The following is a 21,048-nucleotide window of genomic DNA, read 5'->3' as shown; positions in this document are numbered from 1 at the left end:
CTTGTGTCAAAATTTGAAACCAATGTATACATAATGTCGATAAGGCAGTTACTGCGGTATCTCTTATGGACTTGCCGTGTTAGAAACACAATAAATATCAAAGAGAGGTGAAAATTTGTCCCAATAGAGCTCGGTGAGAGTGTTAGGTACATATCGGCTTTTTTTAGCCTTTTCAACGGCACGTTATTGCAGGCAGCAACATGCTCGGACGAGAATTCATTGTCTCTGACACAAGGAAAAAGAGAATAAAATATTCGTTGATGCTGCGTATAACTATCCAGTTGATTGAGAATCCATATATACGTAAATGAATCTGTGTTTAGTAAAAAAAAAAAACCGCTTCTATATATATTATTCTTAATGTTTGAGGCGAATTTTCATCTCTCTTTCTCTTGCTCCCTTTCTCTCTGATATTTATCCTGTATTCTATTTTCATAGTTTTTACACGTTCTATTACGTTATTGATTAAGGTGACCGGATATTGTCTTTCTTTTTAAGTTCTTGAAATCGTTTCTCCTGGGTTTCAGGACTGGGTACAATTGTGTAGATTCTTCTTGTCATGTTAAAAGGTTTATTAATTTTCGTATGCTTTGAGTGGCTACAAAAAAATGGTAGTTATTGTTCTGAGTCTGCTGTTTGAAGTAGATGTCAGCTTCAATGTCTGGATCTCTTTTTTCTCTTTTCTTTCTTTTTTTTTTAGTAGATGTCCCAAAATAGGTCTTTGAATATATTCCATTGTGAATTGGACACAATGGCTTAGGTCGACTTTACCTTTCATCTTTCCGGGGTCGATAAATTGAGTACCAGTGCCTATGGTATAAAGGATTATCATTTATAGTTTAAAACTCATAGAGTTGATCCAGACTGTGTCCACGGGGTGAAACAATCGTATACGAAGCGCTTTCTGTTGACGAATAGATATTTATGAATGTTTTCACCGAATATCAGTCTGGTGTGTTAGTATATTTGGATTTCTAAGTGTATCAAAAATGAGATTAGAAAATGCCCCCATAGCAGTCTCAGATATTTGTCTGTAGGTGTTGTTGAAATTTAAAAAATCTATTTCGTTGGATGAACTTTAATCCGTCAATGATAAATGTTTTCCCAAATCGTTCAGGTAGCGCGTTTGGAAAATTTTCCAGCTAGAATTATATGGCATCTGTTCCACATTTATGTGGAATCGTGGTGTATAGATTTACTACATTAAATGAAACAAGGAGTGTCTCTGTTGGTTTTGTTTAGGTGATGGCTTAGAACGGTGGTTTTCGACCATTTTTTGTTTATGACCTCCTTTTGATTACTGTTCTATTCTGGTGAACCCCTGAAGCCTTTCGATTAAAAAAAAAATAGTTTTATAGATGCTTCTTTCAAAATTCTTATTTTGTTTTTCACACATTAACTTGTGTAGGTTGAACTACGTAAAACATTAGAGAAAGAAACCAAGCTGTTTTTTTTTTTTTGTAATAAATACATCTTTTTCATGGGCCCTGAAAATACTATTGTGAACCTCCAATTTACTATTTTGCTTATATGAACCCACAAAAGTCTTTCATGGACACTGGTTTAGAAAATCTAATTCATGTCTTATGAAGCTCGGTATATTTTAAAGAATGGGTTTTAGGAATATAACAGTAGAGTTACCGGGTCTTAATCCTCTTTACGTATTATTAATTGCTTTCCCCTTGCAGATATTTCGGAGTCTGTAAAAATTGCTAGTTTTGCAGTTAAATCTCGTTGAATTGTCTCGCTCCTTTTCCCCTATAGTCCTTTTGGAACAATTCGACGGATGTAATGAGTTCCTTCGTTATTTTAGATTGTTGTTGTTTACCTATTTATAATAGATGTTGCCACAAAGGAGAGCTAACGCAGCGTTTTTGCAATATTGTTAGTCCATGACTACAGAACTACCTTTATTAGCTTCTTTGATAACTGCATTGTTGTCATTCTTAAGATAATTGATGATTTCCCGTCCTTTTCAGCAGGTGTTTGATTAAAATTTTAGATGAGGTAATAAATAATGAAGAAAAGTAAACTCCGCCGAGGTTGACTTTGCCTTTCATCCTTTCGGAGTCGATAAAATAAGTGATTGGCTGAAATTACCGAAATACGACAACTTTTTACATGAAATAACTTCGAAAACAAAAATTTTTATCTGTTCTATAATACAAAATATACAAGTATACGAAGTTTGAAAGTGTTTCGGTACCAAAAACACTACATAAAACATAAATGAAAAATGTTGCCCGTCAAACCAAAAAGATCCCGACTTAATCCTCCAAACCTGCTGGCCTTGTGCCAAAATTTGAAACCAATAAATAATGAGGAAAAGTGGTTACAAAAGCGGTTACAAAATTTGTCTAAAGTTACGTCTCTCCCTTTTCTCGGAAATCGTTACTCTTATTATGTAAAATTGATTCGTCTTAATTCTCTACATAATTCCGAAACAACATTCAGCGTTTCATTCATACTGAAATTTTGTGGTGTCTGGAAAGAATTTGTTGTATGGAAAGGATCTTGCGTGATAGATTCGTTATCTTCGGAATCTTACATCCGGGTTGCGCCATCGAGTCGTGTGTGTGTGCATGTGCATGTGCGTGCGTGCGTGTGTGCATTGTGTGTGTGTGCATGCGCATGCGTGTGCGTGTGTGTGTGTGTGCATGTATACATATACATTTACAAACACACACACTTACACGTACACACACACACACACACACACACTCTCTCTCTCTGACGCACACACATACACACACACGCACGCAAGTAACCAGGAGACTGACAGCTAATTAAAGTAGTAAACATAACAAATATGAAATATCAGGAATTTTGTAATTACTTAGTATGTGGAATTTTATAATTACCAGTATGCGGATTTAATCAGGAATCTTTACGAGTAAAATCTGTTTCACAAGCTACAGCCAATAATCAAAGGAAAAATTGTTATGACTTTTAACTCTACAAAAACCTGAAGAAGATCGACTACCAATTCATTTAAGGGTACATTTAGTACGTACATTAACTCTCTTTGGATGTGAACGGAAGTTATATGATTTTGTTGTCGAGTTATGCTTGTGAGCTGAAGAAACCCAATACTCATGAATTGGACTGAAGTATAGTAACGAAAGCTAAAGCGTGTGCATGGAATAGACGTCCATGTGATTTGTGCAACATGAAGCGCTTGAGCATTCTCTTCCCTAAGGATGAGTCCACAACAGGAATTTGGAAAGGCCAGCCTTATCCAACCACGAAATACTTAAAACATTCCTATATTACTCACCCAATTCTGGAGGTTAACTATGAACAAGTCATTATTTCAGTGAATCTCATAAATTTCGTAAGATATAGCTATGTTCTTGAATAAGCGAGATAATAGCTCTAGAAATAAAAAGATTAGGGATCAAAACAATATTTGAAATTAACTGAAACACTTGTTCAACGAAGAGTAATTGTCTGTCAAAGGAATTAATGTATAATTGTTCAATCAAAATTCTGAAAAAGCCTATATAGAATTAACTGTCAGTTCTTTTAAGAGTGGTTATAACCTATACATCCATTCACTTCGTAAAGAGGTCATCAATATCAAGAAGCTTGTTGTATAAGGTACTCTACCTTTCCAATAGTGACAGAGACAGCGGCATTATCATACACGCCAGAAAAACACTACTGTTCGACAAGGGAACGGTCTGGGTTATGTGGACTGACATGGGAGTTTCAATGTAGTAATGGGAGCTTTTGACAGTTCCAGCGTGTGTGAACTTATAGGTCTTTCTTATTTTAAATACTCTAGGCTGGAAAATTCCCTTCAACTAGCTTTCGTCTTTATAAGGAGGATTCTTTGACATTATTGAGAAGGGTGAACGACCAAACTTGATAGGCTCAGGAATTCCCTCGAGCTCAAAGTTACAATTGAAGCAACCAATAGAGACAAACTTGAAAATAAATTTCCTGGGTGAGATGTTGGACTGGGTACCAATTCCTAAAAATTCTTCCGGAAATCAAACTACAATCTGGCAGATATTAACTCAGATATACAGCCATACTTTTTTAAAACTAGTGGAAAATGCTTGCAGAAGGAGCTTCAACCTATCTTTCAACAAGGAGACCCTCAGCCATGCGGTCCTGTAATATATTAAGGCTCTGACTGCCACGCGTTTTAAACATTAGTTGTATGCCCGACTCAGCCGCCATTATAAGAAAGGGCCACTCTCTTTTTCTTAATGTTGCCCCCATCACCACCACAACCACCACCACCACCACCACCACCACTACCCATTTTCTCTTAATGTTAAAAATTGTGTAGGTAGGATCTTCCTTAGATTAGTGGATAAAGATCCCCCCACACACATTGTTTCATTTACATATATATACATACATATTCTTTATTGCCCACAAGGGGCTAAACATAGAGGGGACAAACAAGAACAGACAAACGGATTAAGTCGATTACATCGACCCCAGTGCGTAACTGGTGCTTTATTTATCGACCCCCCCCGAAAGGATGAAAGGCTAAGTCAACCTCGGCGGAATTTGAACTCAGAACGTAGCAGCAGACAAAATACCGCTAAGCATTTCGCCCAGCGTGCTAACGTTTCTACATACGAGGGGGTGCTGAAAAGTTCCTGGCTTTAGAGGTATCGCGAAAGGCCTGGTTGGAGGTCCAACCTTTCGAGTTCTTTTGCAGGGCTTAGAAAACTGAAGGAACGCTGCAATAAGTGTGTGAATCTGAGCGGAGAATATGTTGAATAGAATCAGAATTAACTGATCCTCCTGTTTTCTTTTACCTAAAGCTAGGAACTTTTCATCACTCCATCGTGTGTGTGTGTGTGTGTGTGTGTGTGTGTGTGTAATGTACAATACAGTATGAATCAGAATGAATGAAATAAATAAAATATTAGAAAACCTAGCTACGTTAAGAAATTGTAAGAATGTTAGCAGGCGCAGGAGTGGCTGTGTGGTAAGTAGCTTGCTTACCAACCACATGGTTCCAGGTTCATTCCCACTGCGTGGCACCTTGGGCAAGTGTCTTCTACTATAGCCTCGGGCCGACCAAAGCCTTGTGAGTGGATTTGGTAGACGGAAACTGAAAGAAGCCTGTCGTATATATATATATATATATATATATATATATATATATATATATATATATATATATATATATATATATATTATATATATATATGTATATATATATATATATATATGTATGTATGTGTGTGCATATGTTTGTGTCTGTGTTTGTCCCCCCAACATCGCTTGGCCACCGATGCTGGTGTGTTTACGTCCTCGTCTCCTAGCGGTTCGGCAAAAGGGATCGATAGAATAAGTACTAGGCTTCCAAAGAATAAGTCCTGGGGTCGATTTGCTCGACTAAAAGGCGGTGCTCCAGCACGGCCGCAGTCAAATGACTGAAACAAGTAAAAGAGGAAATTCCTTCAATACTTTGAAGTAGAAAAAAGAAGCGCAGGTTCCAGACAGGCTGCTCCTCGAAGGACATGTTTGATTTCTTCCTTAATCGATAACATAGAATATTCAGCTCATATGCTTTGCGTTATCGATTAGTGAAATAAATTGTATATGCTTCCTGTGAGGATCGGTTAACAAAATGCGAAATGGTCTGTCAGGAGTTACCCTCACCTCATTCTTCTGTACACCGAAAATATAGAAGAAATGTGCTCACGTTCTTATAATTACCTCTTCATGTGAGGTTTTAACATACATACATACATACATATATACATACATACATGCATGCATACATACAGTTTTGTGTATAACACTCACGAAACCTATGGAGATATACGCTCGTAAGCACGCACACACACGTGCGCGGGCACACACACTACCCAAGGACGCACACACACAGATACACATAGGTACGTTGGGTTATATCGGACGAATGACAGGGGAGAACTCAATACAGTACAAGTCGTAGATGATAAGCTTTTTTCTTTTAACTGAAACTGGAACTGAGGTTAATTAATATGTGATGGATAAACTGTTTGATTACGTTTAACATTAGTTATGTACATTCATACATTAATTACGAAATAATGTGAATAATAATGCTTGTATTTGATTTTGTTTTTAGATAAATCTTTTAAGTTTGTGCTATAAGTTTCTTATTTTGAGAAATATTTAATTTGTAATGTGCTGTTCCTTTCGTTAAATGCATATTGGATGTTTAAAACTACAAAAGACGTGTTGTTTACTTGTTTTCCGAGTGTAGAATACAAATATTGACAACACGTGCTATTTTCAGGATGTTGACAAAATGTGCAGTCACGCACAAAATCACAGCTTCGAAATCCTGTTTCCTGACTGGGTGAAAAGGATCAAACTTTAAACCTCTATAACTTTAAAAACATTTTTTTCTGGAAAAAGTGAAATAACTCCAGCAATTCAGCTAGGAAAACTACATTAACGTACCAAAGTTCAAAATTTTGGATAAACTTAAATTTTTGAAAACTTGGCAGCCAAACAGAAAATACCTTGTGCTCTTTATCTCCAGTTCAACCATGATGAAGAAAACTTATGATCAAAAGCATTCTAACCGTGACTATTCCGACTTTAAATGTGTCGACCTCACGAAGCCCGGAGGGTTTGCATATTTAATAGGAATACCTCCATTTTTTTTTTAACCCAATTCATTATTAATATGTATCAAAAATAAAAATGTTTTCTTGACGCTGATTGTAGAGAATGATCCAGTTACATTTAAAGAATAGAAAGAAAAGAAGAGAGATATGCCGACGAGACGGATAGATAGAAGGAAAGAAGCATGTCCACGAGTGGGAGAGGTAAGCAGATATAGAAGCGTTAAGAGGTAATTATAAGGCGAGAGAGAGAGAGAGGGGAAAAGATTGTGATTGAAAGAAATGATGTAGAGAGTGATTGAAAGAGAGAGGGTGTGAGAAGAGTGAATGAGTAAGAGAAAGAGAGAAAGAAGGAACAAATTGACGAAGTTACAGTTATACTGAATAGGGATAGAAAGATAGATGGACAGAGAGAGAAAGATGATAAATAGATAAACCAACAAATCAGTAGATCTATCTATCTATCTATCTATCTACTGATTTGGTTTAGATAGATAGACAGACAGACAGATAGATAGACAGACAGACAGATAGATAGAATGAATTGTGACAAAGGAAGTGTAAACAAAATTATAAACATACTGTAAAGAAAGAAAGAGAAAGACGTGGGGGGAGGGGAAAGGAAAGCGTGACAAAATTACAAATAAAGAAAGAGGGGGTATTACAAAGAAGCGAAGGAAAAAAACAAAGAGCAAATCACAAATAAGAGAAAGAATGAGGAACAGACGTATTAGAGAGTAGCAAGTGAAGAAAGAGAAAAAGAGAAAGACAGACCAACAGTGACAAAAATGGAGAGAGAGAAAGAGAGAGAGAGATGTATTAAAGAGAAGTAAGGGTAACATTTCGAAATACTTCACATAGTTTGTAATCAACAGGTCCTGTCATTAGTTAGTGATTGAGTATGTGTATATACATATATATGTATGTATAATATATATATACATATATATTATATTCAGTATTATAAAGTTATAATAGTGTACTGCTCTCTCTCTCTCTCTCTGTCTCTCTAAAGGGAGAATCCCCCCACCCAAAGACGAAGACGAATATATATATATATATATATATATATATATATATATATGTATATATATATGTGTATGTATTTTTGTGTGGTGTGTGTGTGAGTACTCTTGTACTTTCATACGAAAAAGGCTCACAGATAAAAAATAAAGTACCCAATACATCCAGAAATATATTCTTTATTTGACGGCTAAGATCACAGAATTAATCGTAACTATTCGATCTGAATTTGTTTACTCGTCTATTCAACTATCAACAAAAATAATTTAGCTAATTTCTTAGATCCAGCTAACTCTTAGTAAGTGGCATACACGACACTCAAAGCCCTTGAGTCACTTTGTGACTTCTACTGATTAAAATAACTCTCTCTCTTTCTCTCTCTCTCACACACACGTATTGAGTTCTATTTATCCCGTTTGTTCAACCGTATGTTCTTTACTCTTTCTTGACACTGTTCTGAACTCCACACTATCTATCTATCTGTCTATAGCTATCTATCTCTCTATCTATCTATCTAATCTAATCTAATTTGCCTATCTCCTTTGTAACACATGTGTAGACCCATATGCACACAAAACGTTCAAATCCACACACACACACACACACACACAAACACACACACATACACGCAAACACACACACACATACACACACTTCCTTATCTTTCATACAAGCACAAATCTTCACGTGTCTTTCTCTCTCTTTCACATACTATGTATACATACCGATGTAATTCTTAGCACATAACATATAATATGCATAAATAACATTACATAGTTGAAGGGGAGGTTATCATTATTATAATTTTGAATAATAATAATAATAGTAATAATAATTACAACAACATCGATATTAAGTAATGTTCATGTTTTCGTATGCAGCGAAGTAACTGGTAGTTTACGAGAAAGAACTGTGAAGAACATGACTGAAACCAAACATCGAGTGGAGGAGAAAGTTTGAAGTCATACTCACACTTACACTCAACATACACCTACTTAAACGCATATAACCGTGAACACTATTCACAGATTGTCTTTCGCACGTATAGTCGCTTTTATTTCAACTTATACACGTACAATGTCTCATATACTGTGACACTTAAGAGTTTATAACATATATATATATATATATATATAACATATATACATTTATGTATTTGTATATAAACACGCGCACATACATACAGACATCGAAGTTTTGACATATATACGGGTAGTTAAGCAGCAACTTGCTTTTTTTTCTCTCTCTCTCTCCCTCACAAACATACACATACTAATCCACATGCACAACAACATAAATAATATTCATATTTGTAAATATTTATATACACTGCATAAAGTTGTATTTCCATATTCAAATATTTAAAAAAACAGACATTTAAGAACAGATGGACTCATTAAAACACATGGTCAGTTGCGCGCTCATACACTCTCGCTTCTAGATACAGATTTATGTATATATATATATATATATATATATATGTATACACACACTTACACAAGTTCTTATACACTTAAACATAAACATTTCTACGCTAACTCATACACATAAAACACTTTGGCTAGCATATAATCACTTCTGCACACATATACATATTTTGTCATAGACATTATTAACACACAATAACTTACATATATACTCTGATAGACACAGCAACATTCTCTTTTGCTCTCTCCTCTGTGTGTGTATATATATATATATATATATATATATATATATATATATAGTGTACACGTTATAAGTCAAACTTATACATACTATATCAGACACACAACATATACATTCATTCATGCATACATACATATACATCTTCCAACAACGAATATATAGTAGAACATACGTAAACTTATACATACACAACCTCCAACGAATACATGTTAATGCTATAAGCACGTAAAGTTTCATACACTCTTACAGGACACACATCCAGTGTGTGTGTGTGTCTATATATATATATATATATATATATATATATATATATATATATATACCAGTTGAACATACTGTATACAACACATAATACACAGGCGTACTTAGAGAGGAGAGTTTGGCAGAGTCACAAAGGCCAGACATGACGACGAAAGCTGTTTATTTAAGTGTGAGTGGTAGAGAGGAACAAGTGGAGTTTAGTTCTGAAGATAATGCAGACGACATTCTAGGTAAGTTATCTTGGGAAAATAATCCCTATTTTCATATTTCTTCAACTCCCCGGTTTCTTTTATGCTCTTTCTTGGATGTATTGATGCGCTTGTTGTTGTTGTTGTTCTGCTTTCGTGTCCCTTCCAGAAATGTTATACCCCACTTAGCGTTGTCTCTCTCGTTCCGTGGTGTTTTTGTGTGTGTAGAGTTAATTATACGTGTGTATGTGTAAACATAGGCATAAGTAGAGATTGACATGTGCATTTGTGTGAATATATGCATGTCTATGTGCGTATATATATACATGTGTAAATGTGTGTATAGATATATAAAGACGTTTTCAATTATATATACATGTATATATATCAATCTATGTGGATATGCTTGAGTATATATACATATGTGTGTGTTTTATGGCGTATATGTATGTAAATGCCTATGTATACATATGTTTATAAGTAGTTAAGTCTATGTCCGGTCATAGAATAACCACTGGTTTCACTTCCATAAGGTCTTAGCCCCGTGAACGTCTCATCAGACTCTAAAGCCGAAATCTCTCTTTATCTATCTATCTATCTGTCATCTATCTATCTATCTATCTGTCTGTCTGTCTGTCATCTATCTATCTGTCTGTCTGTCATGTATCTATCTATCTATCTATCTATCTACCTATCTGTCATCTATCTATCTATGCAAACACACGTGTATGTATGTGCGCACTTGTATACCTCCACATGAATGTGTGTGTGTGTGTATTTTTCCTTGTTTCTCACTCTAGAGATATTAAGTGGTATTGATGTTTAAGCCGCAGGTCAGCCCTGTCGTACTGGACCTACAACCAAAGCTGTTCCAGTCGTAACCATAACTTTTTCTCTATGATGGACGATATTATCGGTCAATTACAAAGGGAAACAATAAATAAATAAAGACAGTTGGAAGAATTTGAATGAATTTAGTTGCTGTTTCTAACATGTCGAACGACTGCATATGTTTGTGGAGATAGGGTGGTGATGGTGGTTGTTACAATGAGATGTGATGAAATATTAATCTCTACAATGCTTTCAAGGGCTAGCATTTCGTTCCTTCCTGTGTCCCACCGAACGTGGGTGTTTGTGTGTATGTGTGTTTTCGGATGTGTGGGTGTCTTTCGATTTAGTTTTGTTAATTTTAAGTTGTATATCCATGGAAGTGTTTTTGTGTTTATAGTTCTGTGTTACTTTGCGAAACATTTCGAAAAGTTTCGATTCTGTCTCTATGAAATGAGATTTATATTGCGTGTGTGTGAGAGAGAGTTCTCTTTCTAATTTAGAGTAAATTTTGACCGGCCACCTACTCGGCAGCAAGGTTGGGAAGGAAGGTATCTTTTAACTATCATCCTTTAAATCTTAAAGAGGTCTTGCGGATTTTTATAGTCCCAAATATCACGATCGTTTGTAGCATACAAATTAAAAGATTTGCATTCTCTCCCCAAGATCCCAAGTTTAGCCATACTTTGCTCTAGACAGGTGTATGTATTATGTGTGTGTGTTATCTGGAGGTGCATGAAGTATTGTTGAATGAAATATATGTGTACAATCATCTTTAACACGTTCGTGTACACTCAGGTGTAGGACCTGCAGAAAGAGTCTCAGGTGAAAATCTCCTTGACAATATGTGTGAAAACCTCATTGAGCAATAAGCAACATAGAATGCATGCGTTTCTGTGTTGTTATGCTTCACCAGCTTTAAATATTGAATCAGGCATTCGCTTTTTCTTATATATAAGAACAGCAAGTAATAGAAATTGCTGTCAAGCTGAAATTAATTAATGCATGAAGTATCATTTAATGCTTTGCACATATAAGCTAATGTACTACTAGCTGATCTTATCTACAATAGCAAACATACCTACAGAGCTGTGAAGGATTGATTTGGTACTTGTGGCTGATGGAATGTAATAATGCAGAAATGCATGTCCTTATGCTCCAATAACATTCATAGTTCAGTGGTACGTTTCTACAGATATTGCCTACGAGAAGAAATTTCTACTGAGGTTATTTTTGCAGCAAAAAGGTTTTCCTACATCCAAATGTGCACTAACATGTTAATATGGTTGTAAACACATGCATATATATATATATATGTGCTTTCTGTGCGAATGATTTTTATTGTATGGCGCTGTTTTTACAATCCTGTAAATGGTATTTTTATATAAGCTTAAAGTTTATGGTAATCACCGTGCAATGACTAAGGAAAATAGTCTAATACAGGGGCATATAAGCCCTAGACAGGCTTATAATTTCTGTCTACTAAATATATGACACAAGACTTTGGTCAATCAAGGGCTATACTAGAAGACACTTGCCCAAGTACCATGCAATAGAATTGAACTTGAAATCATGTTCTTGGGAAACAAACTTCTTACTATACAACCAAATATTTGTATATATATATATATATATATATATATATATGTGTGCATGTGTGTATATATATTTATATATATATATATATATATGTATATGTGTGCATGTGTGTATATATATTTATATATATATATATATATAATCTTTTTATATGTAGTCCGCTTGTTTGGGAAATAGCTAGGTACACTCTGCTGCCCAGTTTGTTACCACCATCTGGCCTATAGTTGCTTTTAATGCAGTGCATTCTGTTGTGAGCATTGAAACCAAACTTCCAAGTGAGGATTACTATGACACTATCATCTTCTACAGTTCTCCATGATGTCAAAAAAAAAAAAAAAAAAGAACTAATCCACTAGTCAGTTTTCCCTCCTCTTCTCAAACATTTGTGGACTTTACTCCAAACTAAATTGCATCTTACCCATCACCTCTTAGTCACACGCAAGTCATATTTTTTTTAATATACTTCAAAATACAAATTTTTCAATCGCTGTCCACAAATTCACTTTCACTGACCATGTTATTCCCACTCTTCAAGCTTTACTCCAAAAGGTAGTGTTTTCTCAAATGTAAAACCCACTCTCCTTGTTCATTACTCACCTCTCTCGCCTAGATTTCTGCAGTGATGACTTCCAATTATGTTGACTCAAAATTTTTACTGTATTTTCTCAAATACACCTGCTCTCTGAATCTCTTGAATCACCAGTGACTCTTTGAAGATGTCTCCTCCTGCATTGAGAACTTGTATCTCTCTTTACCTCTCTCCAAAATCATCATTCTCAGTCACTTCAACACTCACAATTCCTTTTGACTCTTGCACTCATTTCATACTAATGCTGTCAGTGCAGGAGCTGAATTTTTGGCAATTATCAACTCTATATCAACATGTTTCTTGTGTTCTAGACACTCCTAAAATTCTTGATTTCTTGCTCACCTCAAAATCTAACCCCTATGAAAACGTAACTGTTTGCACATAGCCACAGTCCAATTATTCAACATGCAACTGTATACTTTACAATGCCTACCTACCCAAACCCTATGACACTGCAAGTCAAATGACTCATCGGGTCTCTGCAAGTTTCATCACAATTATCTCTGGCAGCACATGTACTTTTAACTTGGCCCACCAGAAACAGCTGGGTAGATATCCAGAAATATCCTTCTGGGTGTGTTCATCCACATCTCATACACAATAAAAACTCAATCTTTGGTAGTTCACTCAAAGTTACACTGCAGCTGTTCAGGCAAAAGTACAAATCCTACATTGTCTGGAGAATATTACCTACTCTCCAAAGCTGGATGTTGTTTATCCAGCAGCATAACTATTGCAAGAGTACTGTCTAGACTGCAAAAGCTGTCTCTGTGCATGGTAGGTCCTCAAGCTTTCCCACCTTCCGAATTGCAATAGATTCTTTTCCTAGCGGATCAACGTTATGGAATTCTTTTTTCCTTCACTTCTCAACAATGGCATGTAGTATACCAATGGAGAAAACTTCCACAGTCACTACCCACTTTGCATCCAACTCCATGCTACACACACTTTGAAGATCTCCAAATTCATCTCATTCCATCACACCAGGTTCCGCACATTGCATGTACATGTGCCAAATTCAAAAATATCTCCAGATGTTTCAAACCAACAAGGCCACGGAATCTAATAACATCCCTTCCATCATTGTTAAGCATTACATTTCAGAGATTTACCTACCCTAAACACCAAACTCTTTATGGGAATATACTCTAATCTTTGGAAATACACTTCAGGGTGTGCTTTTCAGAAGAAAGGCAACCTCTCTGACCCTGTCACCTATCATCCCATTGCATTCAATTTTAATATCGCAAAGGTAATGGCAACAGCCTTTAAAAATGATGCTGTGCAACACTTGGAATTTCTGTCTTTTCTCAGTGTCTACCAGTATGGCTTTTGTAGAGTCAAGTCCACAAGGAGACGTACTATCCTATGTCACCTGATGTTGAACACTCACTTTAGAGAAATTTATTGAAAGCAGTGTTCTTGCTTTACGATCAGTAAAGCTTTAGCTTGTATCTGTCATGTGATCTATCAAAACATCCCACCTATAGGCTCCACTCATCTCTCTTTTCCTTGATTGGTAGTTTTCTATTGGTGTTAGCACTTTTTTTTTAACCAGACCTAATCAACTCTATATCACAGATTTTGGTTTTGTCCCCCACTCTATTCCATCCATACATACATGATCTATTTGCTCTCACATCCAACAATGCTCACTTCTTTGCAGTCGATACCCTTCATTCCTCCCTAACCTTTCTTAACATTCACATACAACTTAGGCAACACATGCTCGAATTATTTTGGTTCTATGACTGGAGACCGCCAAAGCATCCTTCACTAGGGTTATGCCGACCTTGTCTCTTTTAATGACAATAAAGCTTGTATTCTTGACCCAGGACCAATAAATACCTGTGAACAAACTTCAGGATATTTGCCCTATAAACAAACATCCCAAATACAAAATTTCCCCTATATATCAATGCATTGGCAACACTTGAATCCAATTTTAATTAAATAAGGAAAATATGCTTGTTAGGAAATATAAACCATAAGAAAATATTCTATAACAACACGATAGAATTAGAAAACAAAGTTTATTCGACTCAACTAAAAACAACCAGAAACAACAAAGCAATAATGATAAATCAAAAGTTTGAACCTCTAACTTCAAACCACTATACTGTAATTACATACTACACATCTTCAGCACTATTTCCTGATATCACTCTAGGATTGACCAATTGCCTTTTGTTTTGGATTAAAACCAAACTATTAATAAATAAAAAAGAACAAAGCAAAAATAAACAAAACATGATGCTATTGAACATTCAATCGACTGTGACATCAGAAAAACAAGTGATGTTTTTAGGAAACCAACCAACTTGAATGCTAGATGCTGTTAGACAAAAACAAGAGACCAAAATATTTGATAAACAATTGACATCCACAGAAAATCAGCCTCCCAGAACAGTGGACTACTGATGGACAAAAAACTTGTGGTTAAAACAGTTGATAAACAAATAACATCTCCAAGCAGTCGACCATCCAGAGCAAAATAAGTAACCAAACATTTGATAAACAAATGATATCCCCGGGCAGTCAGCCAATCAGAAAGCTAGGCCATAAGCAGACAAAAACAAAAGCTGTTTTTGATAAGTACCCAATCAGGATTTGAATCTATGTATTTAAAACCCTTATAAAATCCAGCTAAAAAAAAGCCTCATGATAGTAGCAAAGGAGAATGGGCACCAGCCAACCAGCCCAAGAAAGGTGCAAACCCTCATCCTGGGTTGTGCAAGCATGACTTGCCTTATGATGGTCGATGGCCTGAGAAGCTGCTTGGAGGGAGGTTGGGAAATTGGAATGTGGGCAGTTTGTGTGGAAGGGGAACTGAGGTGTGTGAGGAATTGAGGAAGAGAAGAATGGATGTGTGCTGTGTGCAGGAGGTTTGGTGGCGGGGCCAGGGTGCAAGATTTGTGGGGGTCAAGGGAAGAAGGTACAAGTTGTGGTGGTCAGGGAAATAGTAGGAGGACTGGAGGTGTGAGAGTTTTGGTGAAGGAAGAAATCTGTGAGAAGGTGGTGGAGGCCAGGAGAAAGAGTGACAGTGATGACAGTAGTGTTAGCATTTGCGGAAGAAGTGGTGAAGGTGATTTGTGGGTATGGTCTGCAAAGTGGAAGAGGGACTACTGAGAAAGAGCAGTTCTTTGATGAAATGGCGAATGAGTGGGACTTACAAAGGTAGATGAATTGGTTTTGGGCATGGGAAGACAAAGGTGATGGTGGGTGGGGTGGAAGGAGAAGTGTTAGTGAGTAAGGTGGATCCAAGTGTTGTATGTGGTGGGAGGGTAATGGCAAATGCAGTGTTGTGTACGAGATGTGAGAAATAGATTCATGGTAGATGTATGTAAATGAAGAAGGTGACCCCAAGACTGGCAAGGAAGTTTGTAGAAGATGTGAGAAAGGAGCTGGAGGGCTGCCAAAGTCAGTGGAAACACTATGTGATGAGGTGGAGACGGAGAGAGGGTTTTGTTGTTTGGTAGATAGGGTGGATGTCAGTGGTAGATGTGAAGCAGCTGTGACTGCAAGAGCGAGGCTTGACTGGGTGAAGTTCAGGGAATGTGGAGTATTATTATATGGGAAAAGTTTCTCATTGAAAACGAAAGGAAAAGTTTACAGGAGCTGTGTGAGAGCTGCAATGCTGTATGGGAGTGAGCTATGGTGTTTGAAAGAGAGAGAGAGATGGCAATTTTGAGGACTGAGAGAAATGTGTGGCATGAAGCTGTTTGATAAGAGAAGAACTGAGGATTTGATGGGGATGCTGGGGTTGGAGGAATCAGTGGAATGACTGGCATGGGTGAATGGAGTGCAGTGGTATGGGCATGTGTTGAGGGATGAGGAGCATGTTCTGAAGAGGGTGCTTGAGTTTGAGGTAAATGGACAGTGAAAGTGAGGTAGACCAAAGACAATGTGAGCTTGAAACATAGTTCAAGTTTCACCAGTAAAGCAAGCAATGAACAATTCTCCTTCACACATGAAAGAACTTTCAAAAATTTTTTTCTTATCTTCTTGAAAATCTTCATGTCTCATTTGTTAATATAATTTATTGCTTTGAAATCTATTGAACTTTATTATGTATTATTGCTCTGAAATTTATCAAATATTTTAAACTTTCATTAATTCCTATTGTTGTGAAACTTATTGAAACTTCAATTTTCATCATGTAATTTTTTCTATGAAGCCTATTGAACATTTGATTTTTTTAACATGTCTTACCACTATGGAATTTTCTCCCATGCATTTACGTTTTTTAAAATTCCTTGTTTTTCTTTTTATTTGCCATTGAAAAGTAAACAAATTGTTGCAGCTAATGTGGTATTTTTTATAAATCCTAAAAGCAAAAAATACTACGATTTGTTTCCCAAATGCATTTTCAACCCTTTAATTAATTCTCTTATATTCCTACTTGCATGAAAGTAAAGCTGTTTTTTTTTCTTTAATTTTGTATAAAGATGGTGAATCTCTTTATTTCTATTTAGCAGTTTATCTTAATGGATATGTGGGTGTTCATAATTGAAGAAAATTTTTTCTGTAGTAATAGAGCCATAGTATATCCTTACTCTGATAATTACCTTTTACTGACCGAGTCTATATAATTTGATCTGCTTCTGGCCTTCAATACATTGTATGTATAATGAGTGAATTTTGTGAGTAGAGCTGAACTGTTGATGTAACCATGATGTTCTGGTGCTCTTATAAGCTAGCTTTCTTTATTTGCATTAATTTGTGAATATACAATTGTATACTGCTGGGCACACATATTAATGCAAACTTGTATGGATAATTTCTTGTCTCTTGAAGAAGGTTGTGAAATGGCCATAATCCTATGAAAGTCACATGGTTAAATAAATATATATTCACCTCTCATACATCCTGGCTTTATGTTTTTATATACTCTTCACAGAATAAATATTATTTGAATTTTCTAGATCTTCAGTGACATGTGCACTTTACCTCACACAACCTTGTAAATTGATTACTATGTGTATTGATAGCCAAGTCTGTATAAGGAGCTTACTGTGATAGCCACATGATTCTCTGAATCTATATCTTCTACTATGTATGTATGTATATAAGACTAGTGGTTTGAAAAATCTGTTGGAAAGCAGGTAATGATTAGTGATGATGAATGGCACCAGGCTGTAAAATCAATGCCTCAAGTATATGAATTTGTTCAACCTGTGCTATCATGGAAAAATGGTCAGAAAACAAATGATTATATAATTGTAAATATCTATATGAGTGTGTGTGTATAGGTGTGTGTTTGTGTGTATATAGGTCTGTGTTTGTGTGTATATATATATGTGTGTGTGTGTGTGTGTGTGTGAGTTTGTGTAATATAAAACTGTTTGATACTTAAAGTCTTGTAGGCTTCTTGCAGAAACTTTAGGTTGCATAGGGCTGATTCAAACTCATGTAAATAATTATATATAAATCTTCCTCTTTCTTTCATTTGTCCACTCACCTATCTAGACTCTACTATTCTACTCCTGCTCCTTTCATCAACCCATTGTAACGTTCCACTGTTCTCCACTACTGGTTCACATTAGCTGTGTCATAGTACATATCTTAGGTTGAGTAGTCTCTGCACTCATAGTGTACTAGGTACCCCAACATGAATACTGGTGCCAAAACCAAAAGCCCACTCAGATTTCCCTTCATGTGCAACCTCTTGAGTGATTGCTGACTAAATGATGTAAACATATATTCTATATGTCGTATGTAAACATATAGACCAGTTGTTCCCAACCTTTTTCAGCCCAGGGACCATTTTTTACTTGAAAAAGTTTCTAGGGACCACTTCTACTTTTACTTTATGCTGTTCTATTTTCACACTAAAATATTTAATGAAAAGACAAAATAGTCTATTTACACTTTAAAATTTATTTCAGCAACAAAAGATAAAATTTATTTTAGTAAACGAAGATGAACTCAAGATATCAAAATCATTTTTCATCAAATCATTCGTTTTTAGTCCATTCAGCTAGTGACTAGCTTGATATTGGTGTTTCTGACACAAGATATCCTAATCAATTTTAATGAACTTATTTTAGTCTTAGTCTGATAGTTCCTCTGCTGTTGACATCTAATTTATTTCTTTTTCGACTTAAAATATCTACAACAGCTAAAAATGCAGATTCCACCATCCATGTGGTAGGGAAAAGAAATGATGCTTGCTTCTACATGTCGAAAAATATTTGGGTGTGATTCCTTTATTGATATGTAGGCAAAGACACCTTCTTTTCCAATTCTTCTTCCCAGTTTCATATTCTCTTTCAAATCCAAAAACATTTCAGCCAACTCAAAATTTTCATCTCCTGGCTCATAATTTTCTAGGTCTACAAACCAGAGTGGAAAATCTATCTTTAATAAATCATTGTATCCATCTTTAATAAATCATTGTATCCATCTTTAATAGATCATTGTATCTTCTCTCAACGTCTACATGAAGACCTTCAAGATGGGCAATGCATGCAGCAATGCATTCTAATGTAGGAACAGTGGTGTTAAAATTTTGTAATGATGCCAAATTTTTTTTTCAAACTGTTTTTTCCAAAATTTAAATTTCCCCATATACCCTTTGCTTCTTGGAGTTGTAATGAGTCATCTGACTCTTGAACATGAGAAAGTTGATTAATGGTTCCCACAAATTCACTAGTCTTTCAAGGCTCAGGCCTTTTGACAACCATCTTACTTCTGTGTGAAGCAATAGGGTTTTAAAATCTCCATCTTCACAGAATTGCATGAAAAATCTATCATTCACTGAGTTTGATTTGACAAAGTTAATTGCATGTATGACAGTGTTGAGTGCTTCTTCCATGTGTCTTCCAATATTCTTAGCAACCAAATGCTGTTTGTGGATAATGCAATGTATATAAAAAATGTGAGGAGCAACTGATTTCATTCTAGAAACAAAGCCTTTCACTTTTCCAGTGAAAGGCTCCATCTGATGCAATGTTGATCAAATTAGTCAATTTATCATCAAAATACTGCATTACTTCATTGAATATATCTTCTCCATTAGTAGTTTCAGACAAACTTTTAATGAGTAACATTTCTTCCCTTATACCATCTTCATGGATGAATCTGACATAGACCAGAAGGATAGCTTGGTTATGACTTGTGCTATCATCAACCTGGATAGAAAAATTTGTCTTTTGGAGAATTTCCACAATCTTCTCCTCAATAAAATTAGACATTTCATCCTGTCTTCTTGTAATTGTGTTATTTGAAAGTGGAATTGTACTCAGAGTAGATGCAGCATCTTTTCCCAGAACCTCATTTGCACAAGCTATCATAGCAGGCTTGACAAGTTTTTTACCATAAATCTGAGGTGCTGCAACCTTGGCAATAATTTCAGAAACCAAATGACTTGGTTTGAGTGTCTTTGCTTTTTCAGTATTTATCTTCTTTACAAAGTCAGGTAGTTTGATTGGCTGTATTTTCTTTTTATTCTCAAAATATTCCCTACCTTTACCCACAGATGATGGATGCCTTAATTTCCAGTGTTGTTTCAGTTTAACTTTCTTCATGGGATGATTTCTCATGATGGCATCACATTCAAGACACATAGGTTTTGAGTCTACAGATGCAAAACCAAACATGATAAAATCTTCTTTGTAGTTCCTCAGTTTTGCCTTTTTAACAGTTAGTTCAGACATTATTACAACTGATCTTAAAAAAATAAAAATAATAAATACTTTATTTCTATAAATTAAAAGTATCAAATTTATTATTAAACAATATTGTGTAGTGAACTATTAAAAATATCAAATTTATTATGAAACTGTTGTGATTGTAAAATTTAAACTATGTAATTCTTGATTGTAATATATTATCGATTATATATTATACATTATTGATTCTTATGGAATAATTATTGAATTTTGTTTCCTTATTATTATTCTGTCTTCATATAGATTATTATTAACTAACAGAGTCTTTATTATCGAATAATATTTTGGAGATTTGAAATGGCTTCAATTTTTTTATGGCTACGAATTTGCTGGGGACCTTGGTGGGAATCACTGATATAGGCTATATGATGTAAGCATCATATTGCCAGTGGTTATGCAAAGCCTTCTATTCACATGCATTCACACACACACATACACTCTCCCTCTCACTCATACACACACTCTCCCTCTCACACACACACACACACACACACATACACACTGTCTCTTTCTCTCACACACACATACTGTCTCTCTCTCACACACACATACTGTCTCTCTCTCACATACACTCACTCAGTCTCTCTCAAACTCACTTTCTCTCACACTCACTCTCTCTCACCCTC

The 21,048-nt window shown here is 35.6% G+C and overlaps 1 protein-coding gene across 2 annotated transcripts in view; it reads left to right on the top strand.

Annotated features, from left to right (window-relative positions):
- Positions 1 to 9,452: 9,452 nt before the first annotated feature.
- Positions 9,453 to 21,048, top strand: part of LOC106868015 (high affinity cGMP-specific 3',5'-cyclic phosphodiesterase 9A) — a 233,024-nt gene continuing 221,428 nt past the window's right edge. The window contains exon 1 of one of the 2 annotated variants that reach the window (XM_089357273.1): positions 9,453 to 9,775. In XM_089357273.1, the coding sequence (XP_089213399.1) occupies positions 9,688 to 9,775 (88 nt within the window). In that variant the 5' untranslated portion in view covers positions 9,453 to 9,687. The remainder of the gene's footprint in view (positions 9,776 to 21,048) is intronic. The other variant, XM_089357274.1, reaches the window with a different exon arrangement.

Source organism: Octopus bimaculoides, chromosome 9 (assembly GCF_046866305.1).
Source record: "Octopus bimaculoides isolate indiv1 chromosome 9, ASM4686630v1, whole genome shotgun sequence".
NCBI lineage: Eukaryota > Metazoa > Mollusca > Cephalopoda > Octopoda > Octopodidae > Octopus > Octopus bimaculoides.
Note: the sequence above shows the minus strand (reverse complement) of the source record. Positions and strands in the feature narration are given on the sequence as shown.